Genomic DNA, 18,094 nt, shown 5'->3' on the forward strand with positions numbered 1-18,094 from the left:
TCAATGACGGCTTTGAAGGTATTGATGCCATTTGCAACGATATATTTGTGTTAAAAAGTGGCTCTCTATTCTCGATTTAGCCGGGCCCTGTGGCTGAGTGGCTAGCACATCGCGCGGCGACGCCAAGGGTCCCTGGTTCGAATCCCGCTCGGGCATGGTTGTTTGTGAATGTCCATTCATCAATTTCATCACCCATCCCCATCTTCGAAAATTAGCCAAGAGGCACAAAAGGCGAAGTAAAATAAAATCAATCAATCAGTCTATTCTCGATTTTTTTTTTTTAAGTATGTATAGAAATCGTTTGGTAAATGTAGTCAGAACTCAGAATACAAGTTTCTGCAATTAATCCCGATTTAAATATTAAAGTCCTGTGAGTCGGCAGCAGCAGAAGATATTTTAAGGTGGTCCGTGGTTTATTTGTAAAATACTGCAATGCTTCGAAAGAAGTTATTGGGGGAATGCTTACTCAAAAAGTAACAAAATTTTAGGATCTTGTTAACTTATTAAAACAATTTATAGTGGTACAGTTAAGTGGCAACACGCTCTGAAAACAGACTCTCTTCGTTCTGCTGCTTAACAAGACTATTTTTAGGTCTTATTCCTATAGGAACAGCTGAAGTGAAAATATGTGCGGTTTTTACACAATGGCTCTTCACTAAACAGCTTACCTTTCCTCGAACTGAATTAGAGTTCGTTTTAGAATGGTTTATGTAAAGTGTAAATGTCCAATGTAAGCTATAGGTTATCTTAACTTCAACAAGTAAGATGTCGATGCATTGTATCATCCCTAGTTGTTTACAGCAAGCGCCTACGCACGAAGTAATTTTTAGGATCTGGAAGGTAAATATTTCCTACGAATGCCTGCGGTGCTGTTTCCGGAAAGTACGAAGGAATTGGATTTGCCCATTGGTTTACCTTCCTCCTCTGCTTCACAGATATTTCCAATTTAGAACATTGTGGAACTTAATTTGTGCGCACACAAACGTATGAGCTTTCAAACATAAACGTGATCACTAAAGTATTAAATTATGTATGTTTTTCTAAATCTTTACGAAAGAAAAAAGATAAATACTCAAGTGCTAGTCTGAATGCTAGTTTTCATTGTTCTTTTTATTATGATTATTATTATTACCATGGAATTTTAATAAGGCAGTATCCGTTTAGTTTAACCTTTCTTTATCTACTGGAGTTCGAGAGTGCACCTCTGCCCTCGTTTTTGCTGAGGCATAACCGAACCCACGGATTGGCCTGTGAATTACTCTTGATCCAGTATGCTAACGTAGTGTAAGAATAAGTAAAGGTAATCTGGACAATGGATAATGTCAATTAATGTAATTTAAAAAAACACATAATATATTTCTAGACCTCACGGATTGAGCAGTGGCAATGCTGTCTCCTTGTAATCAAAGCGTCCCGGATTCGATTCCCGGTGGAGGAAAATTACACACTGCTTCCGATCCCACTTGAAACTGCAGGTCTAGCCTCAATTAGCCTATCTGAGCATAAAGTAGAATTAAAGACAATTTTGACGTAACTTTCCTTTTGTCAAATGGTGAAGGAACCAACCATATGTGAATTGTATTGTCATGCACTATGTTTTGAAAAGAAGGATCTTAATGCACCGTTTTCCTTTTTTGGCTTTCAGGTGGGAGCTGAGAGGAAGGTGTCGTTCGATAATGGACTAAATGGCTCTATCGCAGAGGATTGTTTTTTCGCGATGATGGCGTACAAGGAAGGTTACTCTTTCAACTTCGTGGAAGGCGAGATGTGGGAGAAGTCTCCATTCACTCTTTGGGATTTTGTGCAGCAGCGCAAACGCTGGATTCAAGGAATTCTGTTGGTGGTGCATTCTCCTGCCATTCCAGTGCGAAACAAGTTTCTCCTTGCCATTTCGTGTTATTCGTGGATCACAATGCCTCTGTCCACGTCCAATGTGGTACTGGCAGCTTTGTGCCCTATACCTTGCCCACCTTTGATAGACTTCCTATGTGCCTTCATCGGAGCTGTTAATATATACATGTATGTTTTTGGTGTGGTGAAGTCTTTCTCACTCTATCGATTTGGCATGCTGCGATTCCTAATGTGCATCTGTGGTGCGTTGTGCACTATTCCTATCAACGTTCTAATAGAGAACACTGCTGTCATATGGGGACTTTTTGGAAATAAACATCGTTTCTACGTGGTAAGCAAAGAGATTAGGCCACCAATTAATGTCTGATCTAATAGTGTTCCAGTCAATTATGTTAGTCATGCAACTATTTTGCACTTTTTGTGGAGGGGAGCTACACCTGTTGTTGTAGTGTGACTGCTTGTATGGCTGTGTTAGTGGCTAATTTATGAGTAAGATTATTGAGGTAGAGAATTGACTAGAGGATTCTGTGGGGTATTGTTATGCTTAAGAAAATAGGATAAATGAAGAAAATACAAGATAAGGAATGGATATTTTTCCTTGTAAGTCCCACAATGATCTCTTGCTCTCTCTCTCTCTCTCTTTTATCCTTTCCATATCTGCAGTAGTTTCAAATGGATTCCAAAGATCAAAATGTGTGCTTCTGTGCTGTGCGATGTTATGTAACCGTTAGTTCAAATGGTTTTTACTAGCATGTAGAATGTCATACAGAAGGAACAAAATGTGATTCATCTTGTTGCAGCATAATGTTACTTAACTATGTAATTTTTGAGAATCTTTATGATTACAATTCATGGTTCTTGTTGGTAAGTATTGAAAATAATATTTTAAACAATATTGTATTGTGCATGTGCAGTGTGCATTTTACTTACCCATCCCAATGTAGAATTCATGTTTATAATTTGACATCACATTCACAGGCATGACTGTAGAAGTTGTTTACCAGGTTCAGTCTATTATATTATCTCATATTGAGGTTTGAGAACTTATAAATAATTTGTGTGTACTGAAAGATTGAACCATTCTCAACATAGTTATCATATTAATAATTTTCCCGCTATTCTATAAGGTAGTTTAATTACATAATGTGAAATTGAAATCTAGTAGTATTTGCATTGTTAGGTTCTTCCTGACAGGCCTATTTGTCTACATTTAACAACTGCTCCTTGTATTTGTAGATAATTCATTTGTATGATCTCTTGATGTTTGGAGGTATTTTGTTCCAATTAATTGTTAAGAAACTTGTTCAATATCTTAGTATTCAATTGTGGTAGCTTATTACTTTTGTGTCTCAACTTGTTTTCAAAGCTTCAGCAGTGTAACTTGATTGGATGATTCTAAGATTTATGTACTGTATATAGTATTTTTCAAAAGTAAAGATAGTAGCATTCCTCGAAATAGTGAATTCTATGATTAATTCATTATACAAGCAAACTGGTGTGTGGTTATTTATATGATTGATAACTTGCAGCTAATTGTGAATTCGTTTTGTTCTTGCTGAAGTTATTATTGCCAAATTAAAAATGTCATTAATGTATGTATGTAGGAGTAAATATTTACATGGTCACAGACACAATTGTTAAAGAGAAACTGCTTTAATTTACTGCAAAATTTGGTGAGAAAATATGATACTAAATTGTTGTTTGTCATGAACAATCCATTCCTTTTGTGGAATGGTTTCATTTTCTTGATGTTCAAATGCCAATCGGATTCATTTTTCACGAGCTACTAATAATCATACCATAGAAGAAAATTCAAGATTGAGAAAATTACTATTGCTGTAACATGGCCAATTGCAAAGAATTGTTAATGTACCCTCAAGTTCATAACACAGAAGGAATAAAATTTGTCTTCAGAATAGTAAATGAACATTGAAAATTAATGCATATCTGTATATATCTGATGTTACTCAAATTCTAATGTTATGTTACTCTAGTAATTGACTAGGAAACTTGAGACTTAATACAGTACATGCACCCTACTTATTCATGAGAAAACTGTGATCGGTCTACATCAGATTTTTAAAATGATTTATGAAATTTATTTTTATAATCCTCTTGCTATACCACACTCAAATACAGGACAATAATCTTGCATCAGAAACCTTTTAAAAGTATACTTACATGAACAATAAATGTTACTACATGTGCACCAAATTTATGCATTGGATTGCTACAAGCTGTTTTCAGATCAGGTGAGCTTGTGTTGTCAGAGTGCTCTTTAACCTTGATTCTCCAGTCAAGTGTACATTGCTGAATACATCAATATTTGACTGTATTAAGTATGGTTATCCTTTTAGGTAGCGTCTAACTTTAGATAGCTTTATTGAGCAACTAATTTGGAAAATATAAATAGGTTAGAAATCCAGTGTGATACCAGTTTGTTTCAACAGCACCTATAATTCTTTATAATTTTGCATAATACTTTGTTTCTCATCATGCAATAAGTTACATAATTGTAGTCAGTCTAAATGGTAATACCATAGCTACACAGTTGTGATACCAAAGGTTGATCAAAAAATTCAGATCAGTTTCTCATTTGAATGTTAGTATTATTATGTAATGTGATGTTTTCAAAAGAAATTGATTTAATGTTGTGCTTTCTTCTTTTTCACTTTTTGTAAAACTTTATTGCAATGCAGTTTTTCAAATCTCACATCATTTACCTTGATTTTCAAACAAGTTCACATTTCAGAAAGAAAAGAAAAAAATTTGGCAGGCTAAGAAACTCTTGGGTTTTAGATATTTACTGGCATAAATATCAAGGACATAATGCATATGCTTAATGATGAGTGTTTAAAGTGTTCAAAAAGTAATAACAAACGAGTGTAGTTGATTAATGTTACTCATTTTTGTGTAGGGTCTAAATTACTGATATATTGATATAATTTGAATTTATCTGTCTTTTTCCAAATAAAGAACATAATTGTTATGACAAACTTTTAGAATTTTATCCTCAAAATTCAATCCACTTCAGATCACATTGTTATCCTGCACAGTAATTTGTATGCGTTTTTCTTCTTTCTAATTATTTCATATGTGCTTTGATCGAATAATAAACAATGCATGTTAGCAAGAAGAGCACAGTTAGCAAGAAGAGCACATGTACAAATATTGAATTCGTGACAAGAAAAGAAGTAGTGTACTGAAGTATGATTTCTCTGTTTGAGCTATGGCTCTTGCTTTAAATTGAATAGAAACCCCAAGTGGTAAATCATGATATGGGCTATTGTATGATTTATTATACATGATTGTTTGGACAACGAACATAACTTGTTTGTGGTGTCACTACTTTGTTTTGCATGGGCATACATTCCACATAATGCTAACATTACTAGTTATAACAAGAAAGCAAGTAATGAGGTAATATAAGCACCAGAACTTGTCTGTTTTTGAAGTCGTCGTCGTCGCCCCCCCCGTACATTGTCATAATATTGAATCAAATCTAAAAGTTTCTTTTTGCATATTGATGTTACTTTTGAGTGTGCTGATGTACTTTTTTTTCCTCCCATGAAAGCATTATTGAAAACATTTTGATTTCTCTCACTGCCTTATTGCAATTACCGAGTGTCTGCTTATAAGATTGCAACGTTCTGCATTCAGACAGTGGATTATTTGAATATTTAGTTACAAATAACATTGTATTTTCTAAATATTGGCATGTTCCTCACTTGAGTAAGAAATGTTTCATGCTGTTAGTATACCATTCTTCCAGTCATAATTTTTTTAATGTGTCATCTAAGGTTATTCTTTTTACTATGATCTGCCATTAGACTTGAAATTTGTTAAATTCTGCTGAATGGAATTGCTTGTTTTCTCTTTATTTATTTCCACTTGTTTGAGAATGCAATTTTGTATACAAGCAGAACCTACAAAATTGTATATGATAGTTCAAATACAATTCAACACCTGAACATTATCATTTTTTGTTCTTCTTTATGTAGAATGCTTTGAAATAGTAGTGCTGTCATATTAGTTATACACTTATACTCAAATTCGTACTTTGAGAACCTTTTAATTTAGACATAGCTGATGTTTTTTATATTGTTATTGATACTGGGAAGACTTCCATGTAGTTTTACTGTCATTTCCATTGTCTTCACTTACTCATTCTTCTCCCTTATGGCTACTGGGACAAGGCAATAGTTCTATAACATCACAGGATCTTTGTGCATACAAACACACTCACACACATATACACATATTATATATGTGTACAATGCATACTTGATGTATTTAAATGTAAAATAAATGTGGGTATGAAATTGACACTGTTGACACGACAGTTATTTTTGTAGTTAACCTGTCATTGAATAAAGAACACAAAATCTGGTGCTCTATAACCTGCAGTTACAAATAATTGATAATTATTGGATTATTTATTGATTTATTTTCGGATCCATTCTTCAATTCAAATTAATGCCGAGAAATGTTACAGTTGTTAACAAAGTATTTTAGTATATCACCTCTTTTTTTAGAGTAGCAGTACAGATAATTTGCTTTTTGTAAACTGGAACTTAGATTTTCCATCTTGGTAAGATTTTCCATCTTAGTAATTTCCCCCATTAAATCAAAGCAATAGAATACAATTCCAAATGAAAAGCAGAAATGGTATGTGTACTTCAGGTATTATTTTTTTAATATAATTGTGGCCCTTCCAATCTCATTTAATATTTTTATAAATATACCAACGTGCTTGGCATTTTTTGTGTACTTGACATTGTTTTTGCTAAAGGCATGCAGTTTGTTTAAAGCAGTGGATTATTAATAATCAATCTAATTTTGCTTCTTTTTTTTGCTGGAATATCAATAATTCATGTTCTGTAATGTTATCAATTAAGAAGTGCAGAGAATGGTAGTTATTTCAATTAAATTAGATTAAATTTAAATAGTATTCATATTTACATAAACTTAATTTTTTAAATTAAATGTGTAACTATTTGTTCAAATTATGTTGATGTAATAGTTATATTAAAGTAAGAGCTGTTTCTTCAACAGAAATGTTAATCTGTAATATATGTACTACTTTTGTGATTTTGTCTGAAATATTGATATCATTCATTGGTCATAGACCAATATTATTTTTCTTCCCTCATTGAGTTATTCATCAAAATGCACTAATTTATAAAAAGAAGAATTTGTATTCACTGCTTTATTGCTCTTTCTGCAGATAAAAATCAAATTTAAGTCTTCTAAATATTGACCTCAGGTGACAGCTAGCATACCAGGTTATTTGTCATTGAAGTTGAGTGTGTTCTCATGAAGAATAATAATTTTATTTGTTTGCTATTTAATATAAACAACACATCCATATGAATAGTATGTGTAAGACAGTACCTTGTGTTACAATACTGGGTGGGAATAACCTTTTGCTAGGGGTCCACAGTAAGAAGTAACAACAATTAAGAAATTATGATAATACCAAATGTTTACTATGACATTTGTGGTTACAAAAACACAATTAAAAGTTAGTATGTCCGCCGTTTGCTTCTCTCGCAGCACAAGTCTATCAAGGTAGGAGCTCAGAAGATTTGCAAACAAGTCCGGATTCCATTCCATGTCACGGAGGACTTGTTCCAGATGTGCATGGAGTGTTGCCCGGGAATAGCGGTCCGGTCCACGTTCCACTGTCATCAAGGACTCAACTGCATCCTTCAGAATAGCCCCAAAGTGCTCAGCTGCATTCAGGTCCGGTGATGCACCCGGCCATTCAGAACTGCTGAAGAAGTCAATGCCACTTTGAAATGCATTGGCTCTTATCCGATCGACAACTCGCTGTTCCTCACTGTCACACAATAGATTCGCCATCTTGGAATTTATTCCTGAAACACAGAAAAAAGCCTACTTTAACACACCACACTTCAAATGACTCCATGTTAACACAGTTTTTCTGCAGACCCCTAGCAAAAGGTTATTTCCCATCCTGTATATTATTTTTTCAATGTAGAAACAGTAACAGTGATATTGGAGAATGACCAGAAAGATAAAATTGACCATTCTTCATGGTAGCTTCAGAATATTGTTTTTGTTTTTAAATTATATTTTGACATTAGGTGGCAGATTCATATACTGTACATAGACTGAAAATAATTTATATCCTAGAGTAGTATGTATCTATTGTGCTTTCTGAACAAGCTTCCAAGAAAGTATAAATGAGTGTAAAATGTGAAATGATGCTTGTGCTTTCACTTATATTTCCTTCCTCCATATGTAGGTACCAGAGAAAGAATAGACACAAGTAATATGAAATGTTAAACACATGTTTTCGTAAAAGCAATAATAAAAAGAACATAAATTATTATTATTTCTGAGCCACTAGTATTTAGAGTTTTATTGCATTCTAAACTGTAATAGTGCAGGAACAAACAATATGCATTTAGGCTATGTTATACTTTATTTTGAACATGTTTGTTTACCTGAGTAACGATTAAATCGATTTCTCAAAATGTGTAAATATCTTCCATTGAATAGTTATGACAGTTTTTTTTTTTTTTGTTATTGTTTTTGTCCATATATACATGGGTGAGAGCAGTCATTGCTAGTATGAAAATAGCATTTCGTAATTTGAAGATTTGAAGTAGCAACTATTGTAGAGTATTTTAATATTAAAGCAAGTCTGTGGCAAATGCTGAAGTTGTAAAGGTGTTACCTGACATTAACTTCTGCAACAACAACATGCAAAATTTATAAGCGGAATGAGACAAAGTGTGTGTACAGTTATCAGCAATTCAAATTAATTATTGAAAATGTGATCAGCCATTGCATGTTAGTCAGTTTTATACAGAAACTTTATTCCTGTAGAAGAAAATTCATTCTCCAGAAGTAGGAGCATTAGCAGTCATGAATAACTGAAATATTTTGTACAAATATGAATGTCATGTAGGGCATAGCAATCTAGTGTGTGTTAATTGTAGCTTTCTAATACACCAGAAGGTGAAATAACAAAGTCTACTTATACTTAGTCTGTGTTATTTCACACTGGCAGCTTGTAGCTATTTGAAATTGTCATAAAGTATATATATGTGTAAATATATACTATATACATATTGACTGGGAGCAATTTTTCCATCCACCGCCATGCGAAGTCCTGTTACCATGTGTTATTAATGATCACTTGAGGAAAACTAAGTGTAGTTTATCATTCACATAAAGTTATTCAGTATTCATATCTGTTGCATGGAAGTGTTTTTGATCTTAATCATAGTTGACTCTTGTTGGAAAACAAATCTGTAGTTGGTAAAGTATTAGGAAGTGTATTTTCTTAGCTTATTACCATGTAATGTAAATTTTAATGTACAAATTCAAACTGAAAAGAATGTTAGTCACAAATATCAACATTTTAATATGTGGCTTTTAACATTTCACTAAATCTTTGCTGAAGTAGTGACATCACATACAGAAACTTCCAAGGATGTTTCATTTTTTAAAAAAACAAACACATGCATAATAAATTTTATATTGTGTGAAAAATAAACTGTACTGTGCAGATACAAATTGTTTATAATAAACATTTTTAATGATAACCTCTTCCTTTAAATGCAATCCTTTGTGCAATCTAATAATTAAGTAAGGTAGGTGGCCATAGTTAAGCGTCTAGGGCAATTTACAAATCTCCAATTAGAGAAAAATTTATGAAATTTTAAGGAATAACTCAACTAATTAACAACATGTACATATAAATATTTTGAAAAATTGCTTGCGACTTTTTTTTTAAAAAAGAAAAAAAGAATTACAAAACAGTTACATCTGTTCCCAAGGTCGCCCATGGGTACCAAAGGTGGCCCACTGCTTATAGTTTCATAGAAAATGTTACTTGTGCTCAAGAAAACATAAATTTATGAGAGAAATTGTTAGTCTCAAACTTTTGATTGGTAACATGAATTATATATAGTAACGACTCATAACCTACCTCTGTGGTGGAGTGGTTAACACAGGCCAATGGCCGCAGGTTCGAATCCTGCATGGGTAGTGTGTCTTCATCAATTTCATCATATCACTCCACCTTAAGAACTCGCCTCTGGACTATGTTTTTCAACAAAAATAGGTATCATTCCTTTGACACAAAAAATATTTTTACAATTTATCTCTGTGATCAAAAAGATAATTAAACGAGCTTTCAAAATATGTATAAAATATCAACATTCGTTAATTTGAAGGTCGTACACACACATATTTCGTACTTACCTTAAAATAACAACTACTAATCTGTTCGATCTCTGACACAATAACTTACATAAAATGGCTGCTGGCAGCCAGAGACAGTTAGTTTTCTGCATAGTGCATGGGAGGTGGCTGGGTATATTGATGTAGTGCCATTTGTTAACTTTGTTAAATACTAATATGATTTTCGTAAAGTGGGCCACCTTTGGTTTAACATTTGTTTGATTCTCATATTTTTAAGGCCCTTTGTAAAGGTAAACCTGTTTTGAAGAGGTATTTAAATATTATCAGTCTGATGTTGCATCACACTGTACCAGATGTCTTCACTAATAAGGGAAATATCCATATTTGGTCCTGAACCTGGTGGGTCAACAATCCACCATGACATGGTGATCAAGGCAAGACTGTGAAACTAGTTATGAATAGTGCAAAACAAACTACAAGAGCTGTTGCAGAAGTTTCCTGTATTTGGCTACTCAGGTGGGAGACTGAAATGAGACATAATATATGTGAGAAAATCAAACAATGTCCTATTCCAAGTACTCTCTATTTAGGTCAAAACATTGTTGTCTGTGCTTCAGCAGGTGATCATTGAGCTTCCTAAATAACCAGTGTGGTATTTCAGAAATTTCCATGTCTTTCATGTGACTTTTCATGTCAAGCCTTAATTGTCTTTACATCTGATGAAAGCAATTTGCTGCCCCTCAGCTCCTTCCTCTGCAGCCAAATGTGATCTTCCAGCAGGATAGTGCACCATCGCACTGGAGTTTGGATGTTCCCGAGTTTCTGGACAGAATGCTCCCACAGCGGTGTATAAGACGTGATGGACCAATCAGGTGGCTACTGCAATCTCCTAACATAACCACCTCTGGATTTCTTCATGTGTGGTTATGTAAAACACGGTCTACACTTAACCTTCGTATCTTCGCAGGAGAATTGAAAATGCCATCAACTCCATCACCCCTGACATGCTAGTGCGCACATGAGTCGAGATCGAGAATCGGCTAGACATTTTGAAGGTTACGAAAGGTGCCCACGTAGAAATGCACTAAATTATAAAAAAAGAAAAAAGGTTGCTGTACATAATGCTACAAAGAGCAAGGCTCTACTCTACGTCTTCGAGTTTCATCTATTGCAATTTAAAATCAGGGATGACTTATGTGGACACCCTGTACATAATCGAAGTGTGAAGGATATGAAGACATGTTCAAAGAAGGAAAAGATACCAAGATTAATTCATATAAAAGAAATCGGTAGACAATTTTCACTAGTTTTGTATCATGAATCAGAATAAAAATGTTTTTTTTTCTTTCAAATACAACAATTGTTTGTCACATCGCGCTATGATGCCAGGGTCCCTGTGTTCGAATCCCGGATTGGCCACGGATGTTTGTGAATGTCCATTCATCAATTTCATCATATCATCACTCATCCCCATCTTCGCAATTAGCCAAAAGTGGCACAAAAGCGAAGTAAAATAAAGCAAATCATTCGAACAATTTAAAACTATAAATTTCAATGACTAATTATTTTTTTTCCCAGAAATCATGTTGACGTATTTGTAATTTTAATCGCGAGGAGGTTTTCTCTTTCCTGCACTGCATCCCCTAATCCTCAATAAAAAATTATTATCTGTATATGCAGTTTCTTTCTTAAAAAGTACAGGTATCAAAGTGTTTGTGTCTGCAAACTTTTCCTGAACTCCCAAGAAAGTAATCGTTCTAAGTGCAAGCAATACGAACTTACAAGAAAAATCGCCCCTCCCCCCTCAGGAAGAAATTTAGTGCTCTGAATCGTTCATTTCTTGAACGAACTTCCTGTCTTTCATAACATGTTTATCCTTTCGTTAGCACGTTTTTTTAACCTTCATCCACCTTGCTTCATCTTTCTTCACCGTTCATGTTTAATGCAGTTTATCTTTTTTCGGTCACTAGTTGTTATCCGACAACTGCTAATTTCAAATGTTTTCCGCCTACTCGCACACGTACAAAACTAATTTCTTGTTGCTTTCTGTTTGACGTAACATGGTATGAGGGACAGTAAGTTTGACACGCAATTATTTTTATTTCTGCTGGAAACAGTTGAATGGCCTTGAGCATAACAAGTTCATTTGCTTTAGCTATTTAAAATTTCTTTGCTATTTTTCTGTAGTAAACTGGAAAGGACTCGCATACCAGACAAAATTTTAGATAAATCGGTGTCTTGCACGGTGTTTCTGGAGAATAGTGTTGGTATATAGCAACAACACATAAAGTCAAGTGATACCAGACGGTGTTTTTTGGTAGCTATCAATAGTCTGTAGATCTTGTCTTCTTCCAGAACAGCGTATGCAGTTGATTCGCATAGTATGTAATGGTTCTGTTCTACGTGTGTGCGGATTAAAGGCACTTCTCATATGAAGGTAAACTTTCATTGTATCATTTGATCCAAATTGACTAATATAACAACAAATAGATGAAATTCGAGAGTGGTAAATGACCAGATGGACGACTTTTCTTTTTTATGCTTAGACGGGATCGGGACTGGACCTACAGTTTAAAGCCGGCGCAATATAACCCCACCGAGTGTCAAACAAGGATCCTTTTGAATACAGTGCGAGAACGTTATCGTTAAGCCATCTGTAAGGTCTCCCCGATGGCGTAGTGGTGACATAGTTGCCTTGTAAACAAGAGGTCCCGGGTTCGATACACGCTGGGGCACATGGTCGGGTTCCACTTTAAACTGTAGGCCCAATCCTGAGTTGCCTTTCTGTGCATAAAGTGGACTTAGAAACAAACACTACACCATCAGGAGGTCCACGAATAACTGTAATTAGTTTCTTGTGAAATTAATAACTTAATCCATTTTTTTTCAGGTAAAGAGTAACGAAATTAGTAGTTACTTCTCTGTTTCAACAGTAATGTACAAAATTATGGTTTCGTGAAAAAAAAAAATATAATCTTCATATGCTGTACTAGAAGCAATTGGTTCACATGACGTATTTTTTAAAATATATTTCAAGTATAAGGAGGGTTAAAATAAGGAATTGTCTTACATCTACATTTTGATGCTCAAACTTGATGTTTATTATAATATAATGAAAATTAGTGCAAAATTTAGATGGTCACCTGTGTTTTCTTTAAACTTGTTTTTACTTTGCACTTCTTGTGTGCCTTCATGCTTTAGTGTTAGGCAAACCGCAAACGGAATAGTAAATTTTTCTTGTGTTACATCTCTGGAACCTACTATAGTTTCCATCGTTACGACATTTCCATTTTTCAGTATTTCGAACATTCAATTTCTTCCCAAACTTTCAAGAGTTCCGTTGTTTCAATTTGTCACTTATTTAGTTTTCGGTAACGATGGTAGTCAGAAAAGTCTACAGGAAGTACCCTCATGCGACGATGGTGGCCGTCCGTCTGCCTGTCTGTCGTTCGTCCATATCGACTATCGATGTTTCAAAAACTGCAAGAACTATAAAACAAAATGACCGATACAGACCTACCAAATAATAACTCAACGCAACAAAAAACAATTCCATCTGTCCGTGAGAGGCAACAATCGATCAAAATTGACATGTCTATATCTCGCTAAGTAGCAAATGCGAATATATAAAATTTCTCTAAAAATGAAACCCTAGTAAATGCTGTAACACAACATAAATTATTTTGATTGGTACGTCAATTGAATGTCAAAACAATTCGGAGAGTCTAAATGACATACTAACGTCATCTGTTCAACTAACCATGTAAGTAGTACTACTCAAGGTTATTAGAAGTACTACTTGGAAACAGCTAATTGTTTTGACATTCAATTGTTTGGCCCTACAAAAATTACAACGGTTTGTTACTCAGTATGGTGACAGTGTGTTCACTACTGATGGAACAATTCTATATTGTAAAATCTGTGACGTGACAGTGGCTGCAAATAAATATTTTACCGTGGAACAGCATGTGAACAGGGAAAAACACAAACGTGGACTTGCTAGACGCAGCGAGGGTAAAAACGTACGTCTGTATGAAAACACTATGAAGGAAATCAGAAAAAAAGTGCAAGGGAAGAAAATCTGGGTGTCCATGGACTGATCAAGGCTGCTAATTCTCTCCATGCGCTTTACTCAAAAATGGTGCATGGCACGTCCCTTTCTCACGCTCTCCAAAGAGTCTCTGAGGAGGTGCAAAGCCATTTCCCTGATGTAGATAAGTTAATTAGTGGTGCAGAGAAACTTTTCTTGAAGGCACCATCCCGTATTGCATTATTTAGAGCTGAAGCTGCAGAACTCTCTCTTCCACCTGCTCCAGTTCTTACCAGGTGGGGCACTTGGATCCAAGCCTGCAATTATTTCTGACAATTTCAAGGTAGTGAAGAAAATAATTGACTCTTTGAATAGCAGTGATGCGGCTTCAATAAAAATTGCACAATAAATGTTTTCTAGTGCCGAAATTGAAGTTAAGCTAATTTTCATAAAGTCAAATTTTGGATTTCTGCCTGGCGCCGTAATTTCTATGGAGAAAACAGGTGTGCAATTGGTACATCAAATTGACTTAATAAAAAAAAGTAGTAAGTGATTTAAATGATGCAAGTGGTGAAATAGGTGTAACAGTAGCCTAAAAAGTTGAACTTTGTGTTGCTCAAAAACAAGGGGTACAAAGTTTTGTGCTCTGTATCGGACATTTTGTCAGGGAAACAATTTGCACTCCATGGAATTGAAAGTGACTTAACAGCAAGTGATATTGTTCATTTCAAGTAGCTCCTCTTGTGTCTGTGGAAGTCGAGAGAAGTTTTTTCATGTACAAGGCTCTCTTGTCCGACATTCAGTTTTGAAAATTTGCATGTAAAGGATGACAGAAAATTAACTTTCTTACTTGTACTACAATACGCAATGAACATGTGATAGATACTGTACCGTTAATTTGTAATTTGAATTTCTCTTGCTAGTTTATAAATTTGTACTACAAATCTTTTAGAATTTTTAGGGCATTTTTCTAAATTTATAGAGCATTTTCTTGCATGTATTAGGTATTTTTTAAGGTCATTTCTTTGCAATTTTAAGGTCATCAAAATCCTAGCCCTAGTTATTGCTTACTACATCTTCCAAGTGATAGGTGTTTATATCTCTAGTACATATTATGACAGCTCATAATTTGTACTTTACAACAATGTACTTAGTTTAGACTTTAATCGAAAGTACTGTTTATAACGAAGGAGAAAAGAACACTATGTAAGGTAGACTCAATATGGTCTACATAGGAATATATTGTAAGGGACATACGCAAATGTGACATTTGTTACACTAAGGATGATAAAAGACTTTTCATTTGCCGAGACTGATGTGTAATCCATATACTTCTGGTAACAAATTGTGACATGTCACTCCCTTGTTTATTGGTTTGTAAGCAATGTTATTTCTTTGTGCAAATCTCATATGTCATTATGTTAGTAAAATGTAAGTGTATCAATATACTTATCTACCTATAAAAACAACATTATGGTACTTTCTTTACAATTTCTGTTACATTTTTGATGTGAAAGAACAAAATATAAACATAACTTTTTATAAAGTCTTCCCTGCACCTATGTTATTATTTGGAATTGGCTCCAATTTTCAGCAAACGTCCAGAAATGTTCACTCTTTTGAATCATGCGATTAGTTTTAACTTTCTTACTTTCTACATCGTCAGAAACAATCGCAAACTTTAGGTAGGTTTAGGTACTTTACCTAATGAGGGGGGGGGGGTTCATACATGCTTTTCTATTGTCTGTTAGTCAACAGTTGAAACTTGTCGATAATGATCGATTTCTTAAAAACTAGTAAAGATATAAAACTAAATCTCGGTTGACAAAAAGCTCTTGATGTGATTGTCTATCTATAGCAGTCAAACAGTTGGAAGTCAACAATCGATATATGTTTAACCTTCGATATCTCGGAATTAAATAAAGCTACAATCATGTAATTTGGTGTACCGAAAGAGAAAAAGTATCAGATTAATTCTTGAAAATGTTCCTGATTTATTCGTCAGTTTGTCTTTGAATCATTCGATATCTGTTTATGCCAGGAAACTACAACGATATAGTTTCGTAAACTGAAAGGTGCTTCTTATAGTGAGATATTTATTTTCTATCTATCAGTTCGTTAATGGGAGCCAAAATTTTATAACAATCGACATTCTAACGACCTATCCGTAAGTAAAACAATTAGAAATATATTTTGTAAATTCAAAAACTAATAATTTCTGATATACATTAACTTCATTAGAAATTCAGGTAACACTTTACTATACCTGAGACGGATTCCTTCAAATTTACAGGAGAAAGTACTTACGGAATTCATTTTCTGGAGTGTTGTTGATGTTCCGGAATGTAGTTTTGGTCCATTTTAATGCGAATCCATGTGGTTTTATACGAAAATCTATTTCCGATGCGCTATTGCTGCTGCCGCCACGATGTTGTCCATATATGCTAAATTGAACGAAAGGAGTGCTAATGGAACCTAACCTAACAGGCCTAACCTAACCTAGTAGGCATACCTCGTCCCCGTGATGGTTCGTGGGGCTATCGTGAATTTTTGGGCTAGCATCAATGGTTTTTGGGGCTACCCGTGGATGGTTTGTGGGAAATAAGGAACAACAGTAAGTACTCGTTAATGTAAGAAATAGACATTATTTTCGTTATAAATTCATTATTTCACCTAAAGAAATGTTGCGCAATGAAGAATAGCACGTTAGCAATGTAAAAAAGTGCGAAAGAAATTATTCCCAGGTGTCTCAGGTATAGTAAAGTAGTACCGAAATTCATTAGAAATCTGTAATCAATAAACCAGTTGGGGGAGGGGCAATGTGTCATTACACTGATTAGTACGCAGCATGGAGTAGGCTATATATAAGTTGGAGCTGTAGTAAATACAGGTCTAACTTGTTCGGTATTCAGTATTTTAGTTACGATATATCTGATATATTTTCTTGCTATTCCCTGTAACTTCGAAACATGTACGTATAGGCCGCAGATATCAGGTTCCCAAAAATCATAGCCCAACGGATACCTTTACCTAAACCTAGCAGATCGAACTGGGTACTTTACAGTAATCCATAACTTGTGTACGAAGTAAATTTGTACACATAGTTACCATGATTTAGTTTGGAGGAATTTGAGCTCATTCTAGGTACCACGTAGCCAGCCAGCCAGCCCCATGGAACTTGAGCAAATCACAGGCTCTTTGAAATGTCACTGTAAGGTCAGTTTGGCATTTCGGAAGTTGTGGCATTGGAGAAAGGAAAACCATGTCACGATCAGAGTCGAGAATAAAAAAAAATAATGGTAGTGAAGTGATATATAAAACAGTTCAATGGCGATCAATGTGCACCAAGATTCGTCAATTGCCAAACTATTTGTCAGTTGCTGGCCAGGTTTTACATATTTGGAGGCCTGGAGGGAACGACATGGCTTGGGCCTCTTACTGCTGACTACGTGTGTATATATGTTAACGTCAAATGGTTATTAGTTATTTCTCAAGTCTATACCTGATTACATTCAAATATATCACGATTTCCTTTACATTTTATGGACCTTTTCAACGCAATTTTCCCTTTCTAGTGGAGGCTTCATGTCACCATTCATGAGTTTGTGTAGAACGAAAAAACTAATAGTTTTGTGTTGTGACACTACAAACTGCGAGAGTTACTCATACATCTCGTGAAAGGTAAAGGAAAAGTTCCGTGCATGAATCACCGTGCCATGAGGGCACATTTAGGGAATGTGGGGGTAGGGCATCACACATTCTCGATCTCGGCCATTTTGGACGTGATGTGATCAGCACCGTGCTCCGGCCGCCTTTATAATGTATTATTGTGCGTAGTTACCATATGTATGTATGTAAACGGAAAAAGACTGTTCGCTGCTATCCGCGAAATTATCACTCACGGGTATGAGGGGAGCCGAAAATGAATCACATCGCCTCTTTTGAAAATTTCTGGACACGCTAGTGGCTGAAGTGACATAGTTTTAGTGCTCACATTATTAAACCTTTGCACACAATAAGAAAGTACGGAAG

At 34.8% G+C, this 18,094-nt stretch overlaps 1 protein-coding gene across 2 annotated transcripts in view; it reads left to right on the forward strand.

Moving 5' to 3' along the window:
- Positions 1-5,738, forward strand: part of egh (beta-1,4-mannosyltransferase egh) — an 88,711-nt gene extending 82,973 nt beyond the window's left edge. For both annotated transcript variants that reach the window (XM_083143900.1, XM_083143903.1), the window contains exon 3: positions 1,646-5,738. In XM_083143900.1, coding sequence (XP_083000026.1) covers positions 1,646-2,218 — 573 coding nt within the window. In that variant the 3' untranslated portion in view covers positions 2,219-5,738. The remainder of the gene's footprint in view (positions 1-1,645) is intronic.
- Positions 5,739-18,094: the final 12,356 nt, after the last annotated feature.

The sequence above is a fragment of the Lepisma saccharinum genome, chromosome 1 (genome assembly GCF_977018435.1).
Source record: "Lepisma saccharinum chromosome 1, izLepSacc3.1, whole genome shotgun sequence".
NCBI lineage: Eukaryota > Metazoa > Arthropoda > Insecta > Zygentoma > Lepismatidae > Lepisma > Lepisma saccharinum.